The sequence below is a fragment of the Cyprinodon tularosa genome, unplaced genomic scaffold (assembly GCF_016077235.1).
Source record: "Cyprinodon tularosa strain WSP-4 unplaced genomic scaffold, ASM1607723v1 ctg164, whole genome shotgun sequence".
NCBI classification, from domain to species: Eukaryota; Metazoa; Chordata; class Actinopteri; order Cyprinodontiformes; family Cyprinodontidae; genus Cyprinodon; species Cyprinodon tularosa.
This window is the reverse complement of record NW_024038475.1, coordinates 1,136,977-1,152,597: the sequence shown is the minus strand read 5'-3', so window position 1 is coordinate 1,152,597 and position 15,621 is coordinate 1,136,977. Positions and strand designations below refer to the sequence as shown.

Sequence of the window (15,621 nt, the reverse complement as noted above, 5' to 3'; positions counted from 1 at the left end):
AAGTTGATATTTCTAACGAATCTGCCGCGGAGAAATGCGGGACTATGCAGCACATCTGAACAGCAGCACAGAGAGCAGGCAGCGCAGCGCTTGTCCTTCACTGCTCCTGGCTAGCTTGTGTGCTCTTGGGATTTTTTACTGAAACAGCAGATAAAGGGACAATACAAAGCCGGACGATGGCCGCACGGATTTGGCCTTTTGTGAAGTTAGTGCTTTTTATTTTCCGGGAGGGTCTAATTTAACGTTTGACGTTTTGATATGCTAAGTGGCCGAGTAGCCACCTAGCTCGTCCAAGCTAACAGTTTCCAGTTATCTCTTTCCAAATGTACTGTGTTTAACAGCTCAGTATTTTATTGTTAGAATGGTGTTGTGACTATCTGTGTATTTAGGGAACTTTGATTAAATGACAGAAATAGGCAAAGCTGTTATTATGGTTTATTGCTGCTGTTAGTCTACTACCAAAGGGATAATCTTAATCACAGCATTATAGTAGCAGCAATATTTTGTGTTCTTTGAGTAAAATATTTCATTATTACAAGTCTGCACATGTTCCCTCACAGTATGGCTGCCTCCATTCCCCTATTAACAGGCTTGCCACCAAGGTGACCATTGCAGGGGGAGCGGTTTATGTTGCCTGTGACTCTGGTCTGCTGGGAAGCAGTGAACAAGGCTCAGAAGCCCTGGAGAAGGCCAAAGCTGTTGTCCCTCCGGCCTTACAAGAATGGATCAAGTATTTTGGTCTGGAGGTACTGAAGTTAACATTTCCCCCCACAATACCTTATGGTTTTGTTTAGAGACTTGGCATAGGTAGTGGTGTCAGGGTTGGCAGACAGGTCTAACAAAGTGAAACTTGAAAATCCTCTTAACATCATTCTATTTCTATGGCTGTAGGTCATTTAAATAATTGCTCTGCATGTGTGCTACAGTGTTGTTTCTGCTGCTCAGTAGTAAATAATGATTCTTAAACCTACAAGAGCACAACAACCAACAATCAAAGATAACACTGTTTTAAAACTACATTAGGCATATTTAGGTTGGCACGTTAATCACCCAAATGCATATTATATAAGAGTAGATTATTCTGTTTAAGCTTTTTTAACTTCCGGTGTTAATCTGATGAGCTGAATGACAAGAACGAATAATATCCTGCCAAGTAAACACTTGGAAAAATACCACTACTATACTTAATTTTGAAAATGTAGCAATATAGAATTATGTAACAATGAACAATAGAGGTATTTGTTAATTTTCTGTTTTAAGTTAAACCCATTATTACTGAATAATTAATTTAAGTAAAAAAATACTTTACTTTAAGTAAAAAAATAAAATAAATAATATATATATATACAGTGAACCCTTGTTTATCGTGGGGGTTGCGTTCCAAAAAGAACCGGCGATAGGCGAAATCCGGGAAGTAGAAACCTTAATATTTTTTACAGATATTATACTATGAAATACTCCATAAAACTGGTAGCTGTTTCATTTAAAATCAGCTGGCCATTTTAAGCATTCAGAAGAGGCTAATTGCATATTAAAGATTTCTTTGCCAACTTTGTCTTAGTGGCAAATAGGGAGTAACAGGAAAAACACTAGATCATTTTAGAATCTGTATGAGAAAATGTTTTTTAGCCAAATAATGTTTTACCCATACAATGAATTTGCTTTGGTAATAAGGTTCAACAAATAGACAGAAATACAGCTGATTATAATAATAGTAGATGCATATTAAATGTGAAATAATGAAATGCAACTTGCATAAAAAAACATTAATGCATGTACTGAAATAATTTCTATGTTTTTAAAGGTACAGAGGTCAGATTTAGCATGGTGGAGAAAGGACAAATTTAGTAGCAGTTTAAAGTAACTATGCCTTTAGTGCAACAAACTGGTAACCAGTCTGTGGAGGTCAACTTCAAAGCCTTGCTGCTCAGTTTGCTAACAGTAATTTGACTGTTATTTTGATAATAGTGGTGACCTATGCTCTTTAAGTTTCCATGCACCTGACCTTCCATACCAAGTCATTCCTGAAAGTTCTTTATTTTGTATTTTAAAAGGAACTGTTTAGATCTCAGGATACCTTGACCTATTTATTACGGTGACACCTTTTAAAATATATTTCTGCAAACTGTAATTGGCATAAATCAATTGATACACCTTCACCCACTGTTCAGTGTTGCATGAAATCTTCAATCTAACGTCAATTTTCATTTTGTCCGCCTTCAGGCTCAGCTTCCAACCATGCCTAAGATGGAGTTCTCCCCGGTCAACTCGTGGAATGCTGGTAAGAACAGGACGTCAGCTGTCACGAGTTGGAGCTTATGATTGTGCCTGTTAATGATCTAGTTTGCTCATTATAAAGCATTCAGTGATGCCTTAACAGATGAGGTTGCGATAAAACTGAGTGGTTAAAACCTTGTACTTGTTTCCTCTCTGTTGCAGGAGTGCGGTGGACAATATCTAGCCTCTCAGAGGCCCCGACAAAAGCGTCCGAGTATACAAGTCAGGGACTTCAATATGTAAAAGATCTTATCAAGTGAACAGGACCTCCTTGGATTACTTCACATTATTAGCGTTTGACTTTTGCACTTGATAAATAACAGTACTCCAAAGTCATCATCCCCTTCCCTTAAGAGAAGATATGAAAAACAAATGCTGGGTGAAGAATTTCTGAATTTAACTTAAAAGTGGAATTTCATTGAAGTTGTAAATAAAGCAGGGAAACATAATATTTTTGAATATAAATGTTGGTCTATACAGCTTAAACTGTCTTCAGTGTTTAGTACAGTTGTATGCCCCTGTTCTCAATCTGTTCCACATATTGTATCAAAGAATATCTGATGTGTATATATCCAATTTCCCCATTTGCTTGCAATAACACCAAATCTTAAAACTGCTTCTGTTTGAGCATTTTTTTTTTTTTTTGCAACTGTGAGAAAAGAACACCACAAAACAGATGTGCAAAACTTTTATTACAACAGAATGATGACAAAAACTTGTCATTTAGATTCTGCTACAACTTTAGAACCAGGGAAAAATTAAAGCAGAGTTACTCATGAGTTTGGTTTGCACAACAAACACTTAAGCACAGCCAACAGTAATGCATAGTGTTATGTATTTGAATTCAATGCAACTGAACTGATCCTAGCATATATGGTCAGTCCCAACTTTAAAAATTTCAAACATCCAGGGACCATTCAGCGGATGCAACCAGAGTTTTGAACCGAAAGAAAAGTTAGCTCAAGGATACATAAGGCTTAGTAATGAGAATTTAAAGATTGGGAAAAAAAAAACTTTTTAGCAAGCATGTGTTTTAAGACTATAAGGCCCTTTAAAAACTGAAGTCAGATGCAGATTTATTTTTTTGCTCATAATCTTACACCAAAGCCAGAAAGTGAGCCAAGCATCTAAACCAAAATATATATATATTATAGACAATTATACATAAATTTTACTGATTAAATACTGTCATCTGAAAATTCTGCAGCATTATCTTTTTCTTCTTTCCTTCATGCGTAATGTTTCTGTAGAACCTTTAATGGAAGTTATACCATACTTAAACCTCGTAAACTATACAATAAAGTGCTGCACACATCAACATAGAGATCACAATGGCAACAATAAAGCAGGTTACATTTGAATAGAAACTTTATAACAAATAGCTAAGATTCATCTTTGCAAACTGATGGATTACTCCTCTTAAACTGTTCTGTAACATAATAAAGTGGTTTCATGTAGCACTTTAAGAGGAATGGTAGGTACAATATTGCCAAATTGTGACTAGCAGAAGGCACTTTATGCATTACTGTGCGTTTAATTTGAAGATTTTAGCATTTTCCTTGCAACCGCAAAAGTGCAATATAAACGATTTTTAAAAGCACATTTAAAACTTTGTAGCACAAGTTTAACAAGAAAAGCCAGGCTTGACACATAAAGTAATATGCAGCCGATTAATACAGCACAACCATAAATGCTGCAATACTAGATTAAGAGTGCAAAGGTGCGAGAGAGCATTGGCATTTAGCAATATAGGGGTCAGATAAAGGTGACTGCAAGGTTTCTTTCCGCTGATGCCTTTGGGTATCAACAGGAAATGAAAGCTTGGATTTCAGACACTTTTTGTGTGACAAATTTAAGATCGACCTCTGGGGAAAAGTGAAACAATAAGACACCCTGTTCAACTTTCAAAGTCAGAGCCACTTATCAATGGCAACAAAGTAAATGTAATAACAGGACAAATCTTAAACTGAAATCTATACAAAAGATTGCCCAACCTTTAAAAGAATACAAAGCATAGCAGTGCTACTGTTCTGCTACGAATATTGCACCACTTTTTGAACAAATAAAGCATGTCAACTACTTAACCTAGCATGGCTTTGAAAAATAATTTAACAATGAACAGAACACAAACCGATGGAGAAGGGCCTTAAGACAGAGATTTAAGTGTCCGCTGTGTTTAGGGGGTTTTGACCAGATCATAGACATGAATATGAAAGTCATCATCATATTTGATATAGTACACTGAGGGCTTAGCTGGGACCTGGTAGATGACCAGGCCAGTTCTCTTCACGCCCTTATCGGTAACATACTCCACTTGTTTCCCCACCAGACTCTCGGTCTCTTCTCCCGGCTTTCTGTCGGCGGGCAACAGGTGCTTGTTTTCTGAAAGAGAGTGAAATATTACAACAGGCGCAGTAAATTCGCAGATAAGATCACAAACTTCCCTTTAAAATATTGTGGCATCTTAGGATGGTTTTTCAACATACTGTCCAAAGGTAGCATTTTGTCTTATCAGGTCAAAGGGAATATGAACATCTTGTACCAGTAGATAAAGTTTTTACCTGCTGTGTCAATACAAGGAATTTCAAGTACAAACATGACATTTCAAATAACAAGACTTGGACCTTTTCAGTTCATGTCTACTGGATTTAACATGGATGAAGTTGTAAATGACTCACTGACCGACTACTTTTTCATCCACTAGACAATTTGTCACTCATGTAAAATGCGTAACCACTATATAGTGCTCCATGTAGGGGTCAGGGCGGACGTTCGGACACAGCCACTGCCTTACAAAGTTTTTTTAAATCTGAGCTTTGCTTGGTCAGTGCTGTAAGGATCCTTTTTAATTCTGCTTTGTGAGGATCAAAATACTTTTAAAGTCAGTTTTTGATTATCTTTTTTTACTTTCAGCATGATCTGTTCTCATGTGACAGCTTAAACCCCTTGCTGTGGAGTATAACTAGAGATAACCTTTTGGATGAAACAAGTTTTAACGAGAGCACATCATTAAACAACAGAGAATTTGTCTGTGGTAAAATCAGCTCCTTGGAGGGCTAACGATGTCGATCCTATTCGTTTCAGTTTTCTCTTAAACAGATCTGTTTTTGTTTGTGTACAGTCATATGAAAAAGGCTTGGGCACCCCTATAAGTCTTAATTATTTTTATTTCTAAATATGTGGGTGTTTGAAACAGCAGTTTGATGTATCTAATAACTGATGGATACACTAATATTGCAGTATTGAATTGAGGTTTATTGGACTGACAGAAAATGTGCAGTATGCATTAAAACAAAACTTGTCAGGTGCAAAAATGTGGGTACCCTAATCATTTCATTGATTTGAATACCCTTAACTACCTTTCACTGACTTACTGAAACACAAAATTGGTTTGGTAACTTCATTTACCCTTTATAGGACACTCAGTGAAATACTTTGAAAATTCAAATTTGAAGCCAATAGTGTTGGAATCCAGGACAAGCTCATATTACCTTTGCAACATTCCAAAAATATGGATATTCTGATGGCATAAAATAATGTCAATGTAATAACAGCAAACTTGCCCGAATATATTAAGAAAAATAACAAAAGTGTTTCTATAAGAAATGTATGAAAAACATTGAGAGTGAAAGAAACACATGTTTTTTGTTACAAAACCTTAGAGGCATTAATGCTGATACTGGTACTTACATTTTCTGGTCTATAACTATTAATTTTTTGACTTTTCAACTAGTTTTTTACCTTTTTTTCTTAACTTGTTAACTTTTTTTTCCCAACTTAATTGACAGTTTTTTATCTTTCAAGGGCTCATCTAATTGGTCAAATACCAAAAGATGTACAGCGATGTAGCAGCATCTTTGCTGAATAACTGGATATAGATCTTTTGCTTCTAGATCTCACCGAGGGATGGGGAAGACTCCATTTGTAAGGGGTAAAACAGTAACTTGTCCTATAAAGGGTTAAGATTTGAACTTAATAGCCAGGTGTATCCAATCATGAGAAAATTTATTTAAGTTGGCCAGTTGCAAGTTGTTCTCCTGTTAGATTCTCCTCTGAAGATTCATCATGGGCACCTCAAAACAACTCTCAAATGATCTGAAAACAAAGATTGTTCAACATAGTCGTTGAGGGGAAGGATCCAAAGAGTTGTCTCGGAGATTTAAATTGTCAGTTTCCACCGTGAGGAACATAGTAAAGAAACGGTAGACCACAGGAACAGTTCTGGTTAAGCCCAGAAGTGGCAGGCCAAGAAAAATATCAGGCAGAAAAGAAGAATGGTGAGAGTGGTCAAGGGCAACCCACAGACCACCTCCAAAGACCTGCAGCATCATCTTCCTGCAGATGGTGTCACTGTGCATCGTTCAACAATTCAGCACACCTTGCACCAGGAGAAGCTGTATGGGAGAGTGAAACGACAGAAGCCTTTTCTGCAAGCTCACCACTAACCGAATCGCTTGAGGTATGCAAAAGCACATTTGGACAAGCCAGCTTAATTTTGGAATAAGGTCCTGTGGACTGATGAAACAAAGATTGAGTTGTTTGGTCATAAAAAAGGCGTTATCTATGGTGGCAAAAAAACACAGCCTTCCAAGAAAAGCACTTGCTACGCACTGTAAAATTTGGTGGAGGTTCCACCATGCTTTGCGGCTGCGTTGCTAATGCTGGCAATGTGAATCTTGTTAAAGTTGAGGGTCGCATGGATCCCACTCAATATCAGTAGATTCTTGAGAATAATGTTCAAGAATCGGTTACAAAGTTGAAGTTATGCCAGGGATGGATATTTCAGCAAGACAATGATCCAAAACACTGCTCCAAATCTACTCAGGCCTTCATGCAGAGGAACAATTACAATCTTCTGGAATGGCAATCCCAATCCCTAGACCTGAATATAACTGAACATCTATGGGATGATATGAAGCAGGCTGTCCATGCTTGGCAACCATCAAGCATACCTGAACGGGAATTGTTTTGCAAAAAAGAATGGTCAAAAATCCCTTCATCCAGGATCCAGGAACTCATTAAAAGCTACAGGAAGCGACTAGAGGCTGTTATATCTACTAAATATTAATGTCTCTTTTTTGCCGAGGTGCCCATATTTTTTGCACCTGTCAATTTATTTTTATTTTTTTTGATGCGTGCTGCACATTTTCTGTTAGTCCAATAAACCTCAATTCAATACTGAAATATTACTGTGTCCATCAGTTATTAGATATATCAAACTAAAAGGGCCGTTGCAAACACCCGGCTATTTAGAAATTAAAATAATAAAACATAAAATGAATAGGGATGCCCAAACGTTTTCATATGACTGTAAATAACTCAGGGTTGCTAATTAGAACTAAACTTAGAAATTATGTTTTTTTTTTTTTTTATGCTAAGGAACAGGAGGGTGGTGGGACATTGTGCTTTGAAAAATAAAGAGCATTGTGATGAAAAACTAGGTTAATTACAATTACATAGACTCACTGCAAGCTTTAATGTGAATACTGGATTTTCCAGTTTTCCTATTTTTTAGCCCGAGCTGAAAATACTGTAGTAGTTGGTGAGAAGAGAAGTAAACATACCAAGCTAGTAATTGAAATGTGCAAATAAAGGTAACATTTGGAGACCATAGTTTTAGCTAGATTAATGCAAAAAAGTCATGTTTTTCAAAGTCCATCTATCGAGATGAATACTTCCCTTGTTTGGACCTGCACAGACAGACTAAATCCCCAATACAATCTGAACGCTGGTTGCAAATGAAGCAGAAGCACAGTCAAATTCAACTAACCCTGTTAATGCCCTGAAGGATTTCCTGCAGTATCAAGACTCTTGTGTCACGCCCTCATCTTTCTAAATATTTGCTGTCTAATATGGTTAAATGGTGGGTAAGCCGATTCAGATAGATAAAGCAAATGTCGCAAATTCCCCTGTTACCCAGTCAGGACCCCACATTTGACAGGGCCATTCAATGGGCCTCAGTCTCAATGCAAATGGATAATCCATTATCAAAGCATGCAAACTGAAGCTGCATGCTCATTTAGCAGAAATCACCAGATATTCAATCAGTCTTTTTGTTTTCATTACTCAAACTTCAAATATAAGAAATATATACTTCTGTGCTGTGACAAATATGTATGCCAATTTCTGATTATAAAAAATTAGACCAACTTAAGTATTGGTAACATCTGCTGAGCTTGTTGCTCTTTTCATTTTAGAAGCACAGAGAAAGTGACGAAATAACATTACATCTGAACATAAATCAGCTTTTATTTCAAACAACTTGGGAGTACCTGCTTCAGGCAGAATCCTGAGGTCTCCATCTGCGTAGTCATCCCACAGCTGGTACATATATAGAACTGGGTCCTTTTCATAAGTAATATAATACCAGTTTGTCATGACTGGAGCTCGGGATAGGACCATCCCTCTCCACTCATTCTTCTCTCCATCTTCCTTTTCAAACAAATGCTCAACTGCTTTGCCGACAAGTTCCTCCACCCCTGCTGGGATCTTCACTTTGTTGTTTACTGTAGAGAGACGTATAGATGGGTTGCACCAAATGAATTACGTCCACAGTAGACCTTTTGATTGTGCAGGCGTGGACTCACCAATATTCTCCGACAGGACTTGCAGGTTGGACACTCTCTCATCCTTGAACAGCTCAATGCCATAGACGCAGTCAAAGCCGTCATACTTCACCATGAAGAGGGAGGGATTCACGCTGAGTCTGTCCAGCACCGTTCCCTTCCATTTGCTTTGGTTCCCTTTCTCTCGCCAGTAATGCTGAATGCGTAATCCCAGGATGCAGTTCGGGTCCGGGGTTACACCATCACTCAGTTCCCCGCTGCTCCGCTTTCTGAGAAAAAAACATGGAGAGTTAAGTCTTTGACATGCAGACAAGCATTCACGACAATCGGGTAAAAATTGGACGGCTACTATTCATTCATCCTGTCCGCTGAACAGCAGCTAGTTTTACTCACATCCCTGGAAGATGTCTAGTGATGCTACCACAGATGATCTCACTCTTGAAATGGAATTGAACGATTCAGATTAGCTAGCCGAATGAATAGAAGGGGTAGAGTAGCTGCCTGTGGCCCGGGCTGCCTGTCACAACTCCAGTCCAGCGCACGGATGACATCATACACACTCCGCTTTGTTTTAAAAAAATATAAATATTAAATATCTTTGCTTGCATATTATAAATGCTGACATACCATATAGAACAAATTATGAACAGTTTAATTTGTGCCTTGAACTCGCTGCCCAAAGGAAGACGTTACTTGGATTACAAAACCGAATATCTTCAGCACAGCTCCAAATGACACAAAGCTAATATGGGTGAGTAGAACATGATGTAATAACGTAAAATCAAGGGGCCAATGTGAAAAAACTGGTGTTCCCCTTTGAACACATTAGAGCTTGTTAATAAAAGGTTAACATTTTATAGTGAGCTCTATTGGTTAGTGAGCATTTGATGCTCTGCCTGTGTTTTCATTGCTGCATTCTGATATCATGGGGGGGAGTGGCGGCCTAGTGGTTAGGGCATAGTGCTTTGAATCCTGAGATTGTGAGTTCAATCCCCCACTGCCACTCTGGCTCCCTGAGCAAGGATGGTTTAAATGCAGAGAATTCATTTCGTTGCTCTGTACTTGTGACAGTGTAATGACAATAACATTGAATTATAATTATTAATTATAATACATTTGGCATTAAGTTTCCAGCCTCTAAAGAGGGGAAAGCATATATAGTCAAGTTTTTCCTGACATAACATTCTGAATACGCTCAGCCTCTGTTAAAATCCCTAAAATGGCAGTAAAATCTAAAGTACACACACAGTAAAAAGTTTTACCCTCCTTTTATTCCTGCTTTTCATACACAACACCTGTTATGAAAAACGGCTTCTTTGTGCACTTAAAACATAGCATAGTCTCAACATTTACTGATGTGATGACTCTTCTTTGTTTTAATGGGCATGCAGGTAAGTTTAGAGCCGCAAACAATTCACAATAAGGTCAGATACTGGCCACATTTTAACTGTAATAGGAACATCCATACAAATTCTTGCAATGAATCAGATTTGAGCATAAAGACCTGCAGTCTCTTCGCCTAGATTCTAGGCGAAGAGACTGCAGGTTCTAGGGCCTAGAACCTCAGTAGACTTTGATATCTGCAAAAGGCCCTGACCTAATATCTTCAAATCTGGTAAAGCCAAAGTAGAAAAAAAAAAGCTGATTTTTGGCTTGTATTTTAAAACTTCACAAAGTGAAGCACAAATGTGCCTTCCTACACATTAGTCCCATTCATTTAATCCCACTCAGATTCATACATTCTTTGGTAAGCAGTTTAGTTTTAGATACCTTGTCACTTATTGATTCAAAAATATTCTTAAGGTAATATTCTAATAACATAATTAAAGATAGTCCTTTCTGCATACCGTATTTTCACGACTATAAGGCGCACTTAAACGTCTTTTTTTCCCCTAAAAATGTGCGGTGCGCCCTTTGGTGCGGTGCGCCCTATGTGTGTTGTAACTGCGACTTTTGAGACCACCTCATTGAGGAGATGATGAAAGAGTGGCTGAATGTAAGGAGACCAGGTGTTTTTTTCCCACTCATCACCATCGCTGTTAATATGTAACTCCATGCGTGCCCATCTCACAGCTGATGTGAAAAACATGGGGAAACAAATTACCGCTGTGCTCGCTGTTCAACCGCTCGACATCGGTGTGAACCGGACCCAGCAGGTGCAGCAGAAGCAGCGAGTTTAGATGCAAAGTCAATGGTTGACGCGCGTATAGGCACAGCAAAAGGTCCCGCAGCGCGTTTTGAGCAGCAGGCGCAGTGCGTCGGGAGCGTTTAAGCATCTGACGCACCGCCAACTCGCTGCTGCTGCTCGAGATGGAAAAATTGAAGTTTTGCTGCTGGACGCTCCGCATCAACCAATCAGAGAAGCTGATCTGGGAGCTGACAGCGAGACAGACACAGCGCTCTGATGACATATGATATTAACGCAAATGAAAAAGGCTGGATGGATGAGGAGATGATGAAAGCGTGGCTGAGGCAGGTGTATGTGAGGAGACCAGGTGGTTTTTTCCACGCATCACCATCGCTGCGTGCCCAACTCACAGCCGACGTGAAAAAAAGGTGTATCAAATGAACGCTGTGCTCGCCGTTATCCCGGGGGGTCTGACAAAGGAACTTCAATTGCTCGACATCGGTGTGAAGCGGCCGTTCAAAGTAAGGCTGCGAGCGGCGTGGGAGCGAGGATACCGGTAATAAAAGCGAACATATTCCGTCGGCAGGTTTCAAGATTTTAAGTTCATTTAGGAGTGATTACAGCACTCTGTCATCTGCGATGTGTCTGTCTCACGGCCAGCTCCTAGGTTTGATTAATACTTTGTAATAAATACATGAATAAAGCACAGTCATACTCAGTTTTGCCCCCGCTGTATTTTTAAATACACAGTAGAGGTATTTAAAGGTAGTAGAGGACATGTACCTGTATATAAAAAACGCGCCCTATAGTCCGGTGCGCCTTATGTGTGTGTTAAATACAGAAATGGGACACATAACTGAGAGTGCGCCTTTTAGTACGGTGCGCCTTATGGTCGTGAAAATACGGTATTTATATATCAATATAACTTTTTACTTCTATTTTACTAATATTACTTCTAATTTTCCTTCAGTGTCTTTTTAAGATATATAACAATGTGTTTATATATAATCTATATTCATATTCATCTATGTAGATATATCTATATCTATATATATCTATATATATCTATATATATATATATATATATATATATATATATATATATATATATATATATATATATATATATATATATATATATACGCTTTACTTTTACGTACCTGCCCCTTTTCTTGGACATGCCTTGAGAAGTCAAAGGTTACTATTTGGAGAAGAAAAGAGAAGACAGTTTAGTTTTATTTTACAAGAACAGTAGCAGTATTTAACAGTCAGGTAAGGTACACCGTTTTTATTGTTAAAAACACTTCACAGTAAAGTATTTCATTTTTTAACTCTTGACTAATATGTTATTCTTTTACTCTTTTCCAATGTCCATATTTGTGTGTCCATTTTTTTTCTATAATCCATTTGCTGCTGTAAACAGCAGAATTTCTCCATTGTGGGCCAAATAAAGGGATTTTCTATTCTATTCTATTCCAGACAAACCATGCAAAGAATACATTTTAAATTATAATACAAAAAAGAGAAGAAAAAAACTTGACGTGTTGCAGTATATTTAGCAGGCTTATAACCCCAGCAGCCAACGACTGTTTCATGGAGCAACTTCCTGACATAGCTATGGAGGTCACTGCTAAAGATGAGGTCGTGCGTCAGTACTGCTAGATGACATGCCTTGGGGTGAAAAAATGTTTACGGTAAAATATCAAAAACATGTAACTATGGGACAAGGAATTCTGAAAAATCCCACTTGTAAAGAGACTTGGGGTAGCTGACATTCCTCCTGAGCTAAGCGCGACTGTCTGTCTGGATGGTCGGTATCAATGCAGATGTTAGTGAAGGTAAGCGAAGGCATTCAGTCAGCCATGACTATCTGCTTACCGGGTCTCACTGACAAGCTAACAAGCTGTCGTAACAAATGAGTGTTTATAACAGCGGTATTCTAAGTGTGTTACACAGTTTAATTACCTTCAAGCAGATTTCATGACAGTACCGTTCGGTTTGTACGGCAGTTAAATGTTGCCACAAGTCAACCCGCCCGTCTAAATCTCGCGAAACCTAAAGGAGATTTTTGACTTAGCTCTGGCTGGTTGGTCGAAGGGGGAGGAGACTGTAGCACAAAGTTACCATGACGCCAGACATGGACGTAAGAAATAGCGCAAGGAATTATGGGTATTGACGTTTTTAGATGCAGACGCTTTACTGACACTTTTACACAAAAACATAGGCGATTTTATATATATATATATATATATATATATATATATATATATATATATATATATATATATATATATATATATATATATATATATATATATATATATATATATATATATATATATATATATATATATATATATATATTCTATTTTTCTTGTTGTTTTTTTACTTTTTGTTTTATTTAACTTGTATGGATTAAAAATTATACAAAGATATCTCAACTTTTTTATATATATATATTTAACACACGGAAATAAAAAAAACAAACTAAAATAATATTGAACCAAAGGACTGAGGAAATGCTTATACAATTAAATAAACATATTTTTGTTTGAAGTTGTTATTATAGATTGATAGAACATATTTGACAAAAACAGTTTTAGATGACCAGTAAAGTTATTATTTTATTAGAATTTTAACTAACTTAGATCCGATTTAATCATATAGAGCGCCATTTCCAGCAGAGGGCAGCATATAGTTGAAGTTGATCAAATTCTGATTTTCACCTGGTTTAATTAGAATCGAGGAATCCTCTTACGGGGACTTACAGTCTAATCCAGGTTCTAATTTTGTACCTTTCATTTCACTTTTCTTTATTTAAAAATAAATATGTGTTTTGAATAATTTCATAAAAGGATCAGACTAAAATAGTTTAAAAATAATTGTATTCTGCAGGCACGTGCAGAGGGGGGGGGCTAAGGGGGCTTGAGCACCTGCCCCTTTTGCTCCATGATCCCAATGTGCCCTTTTGGTCCCTTTTTTTTTTTTTTTTTTTTTTTTTTTTTTTTTTTTTTTTTTTGACACATGTACTGAAATTATTATTATTATCTTTTTTTTTTGGCAAGAAAAACAATACAATAAGCCCTCCGGTCACATTGTTACCTTTGACCTTTTGCCGGTGACGACGCACTTGCCTCTCGCACAGTCAGATAAGGCGGCTAACTGCGGAGCTAAAGGTAGCGAATATTCCACATTACACTGTGGCCGCTGCTCATTTGGCCCTAAGCAAGATCAGCCATGATCGGACGGATGGCTATGTCTTCAGTCTGCACCGCCTCTCCAATGTCAACCTGAATAGAGATGTAAGTGAAACCAAATGAGCCCCATGGATGATGCAGTATTGTTTGATTTAAAACACTGTTTACTCTGTGCTTTTAGTCTTTTACATTGAAAATTATGTTTTTTAATTCACAAAAAACTGTTCTGTAATGATTACAGAACAGTTTTTTTGTGAATTAAAAACCATAATTTTTGGTGAAAATACTGGAGTAGGCTTGCTACTTGTCAGACAACGGAAAACTTTGAACGTTGTATAATTTCTCTACTTTAGCAAAGAGTAGCGGTTTAAACGGAGGAAAGTATAGGACGCGGCGCGCCTTTCTCTGAAGAACTACTGAGCGGGAGACAGCCAGGTGTGGAAAAGCTGTTCTTATCTATCGATTCAGTATTTTTATCATACAGACATTAGGCTGTTGTTCTTGTGCTATGAGCTAGCTGCTAGCTAATGACTTTGCTAGCAAAGCAAGATAACTAAAACGCTTCCCTGTGTCGTTAATGATAGTAGGACATTCTTCAGTATTACTTATGCAATAGGGGCACATCACATTTCCTTTGCTGCATGATGTACATTTCATTTATTCTAGCGTTAGGTAAATGTATCTTAAAGGAGAACTCATCCAGAACTACCATGATAGATATATGATAGATATAATGAAGCTGGTGAAAACAAAACTGCGCAGCTTATGCAAGGAGGATCGGTTGTCAGACCCTCTTTTGTTGGCAATCGAGAAGGATGTGCCAATCATTCACAGTGAGGTTATTAACATTTTTAAAGACATGGCTAACAGAAAACTGCTGCTGTGAACAAAAGAGAACAAAAATAGCAAAAATCCTTAAAAGTTGGAAATTTGTTTTTAAACAGTTAAATCACCATGATGGAAAATAAGTTTTTGGATCATAATCTTGGATTTAGTTTGGGGGGAAAAGAAAGGCAAGAGACTGAAATAAATAAGACATTGACCTTCACTCAACACAGAAAAGATGAGACAATGAGGAAAAAAAGAAAAGAGAAACTGACAAAAAAAAAACGAAGAGGAAAGATTGAAGAAAATGTATATAGGTACTTACAAAATACACTAAGACACAAACAGAGTAGGCTTTTCTCATGGTGACATGCATTAATAAAATGTTTGTTTTGTTCTTTTTTTCTGCAGTTCCACGTTAAAGTTTGATGCAGCAGCTCTGCTTTTCTGAATGGACCTTCTCCATCTCCACTGTCAGTACAGCAAACCAGGCAGACATTCTTTTTTTATAGATTACAGTACACTAAAAGGTTGCATTGTGCCCTTGTATGCATTTTTAACAGTTTAATTCTGTAAAGACAAAATATGTCTGGTGGTCCAGCTCTGATTTACATCTTTGGCTAAATTG

The 15,621-nt window shown here is 37.4% G+C and overlaps 2 protein-coding genes across 2 annotated transcripts; one reads left to right on the top strand and one right to left on the bottom strand.

Moving 5' to 3' along the window:
- The first annotated feature begins 43 nt into the window (after window positions 1-43).
- On the top strand, window positions 44-2,893 carry micos13 (mitochondrial contact site and cristae organizing system subunit 13). Its single transcript, XM_038280786.1, has 4 exons — window positions 44-205; window positions 590-746; window positions 2,224-2,281; window positions 2,440-2,893. The coding sequence occupies exons 1-4, from the start codon at window positions 177-179 to the stop codon at window positions 2,535-2,537; spliced, it is 342 nt and encodes a 113-aa protein (XP_038136714.1). The 5' UTR covers window positions 44-176; the 3' UTR covers window positions 2,538-2,893.
- A 58-nt stretch (window positions 2,894-2,951) lies between these two features.
- Window positions 2,952-13,089, bottom strand: LOC119780666 (spindlin-1-like). The gene is made up of 5 exons (XM_038280785.1): window positions 12,937-13,089; window positions 12,132-12,172; window positions 8,865-9,112; window positions 8,550-8,783; window positions 2,952-4,659 (listed from the first exon to the last, which is right to left on the bottom strand). Exons 2-5 carry the CDS (start codon window positions 12,149-12,151, stop codon window positions 4,454-4,456), a joined length of 708 nt encoding a protein of 235 aa, XP_038136713.1. The 5' UTR covers window positions 12,152-12,172; window positions 12,937-13,089; the 3' UTR covers window positions 2,952-4,453.
- Window positions 13,090-15,621: the final 2,532 nt, after the last annotated feature.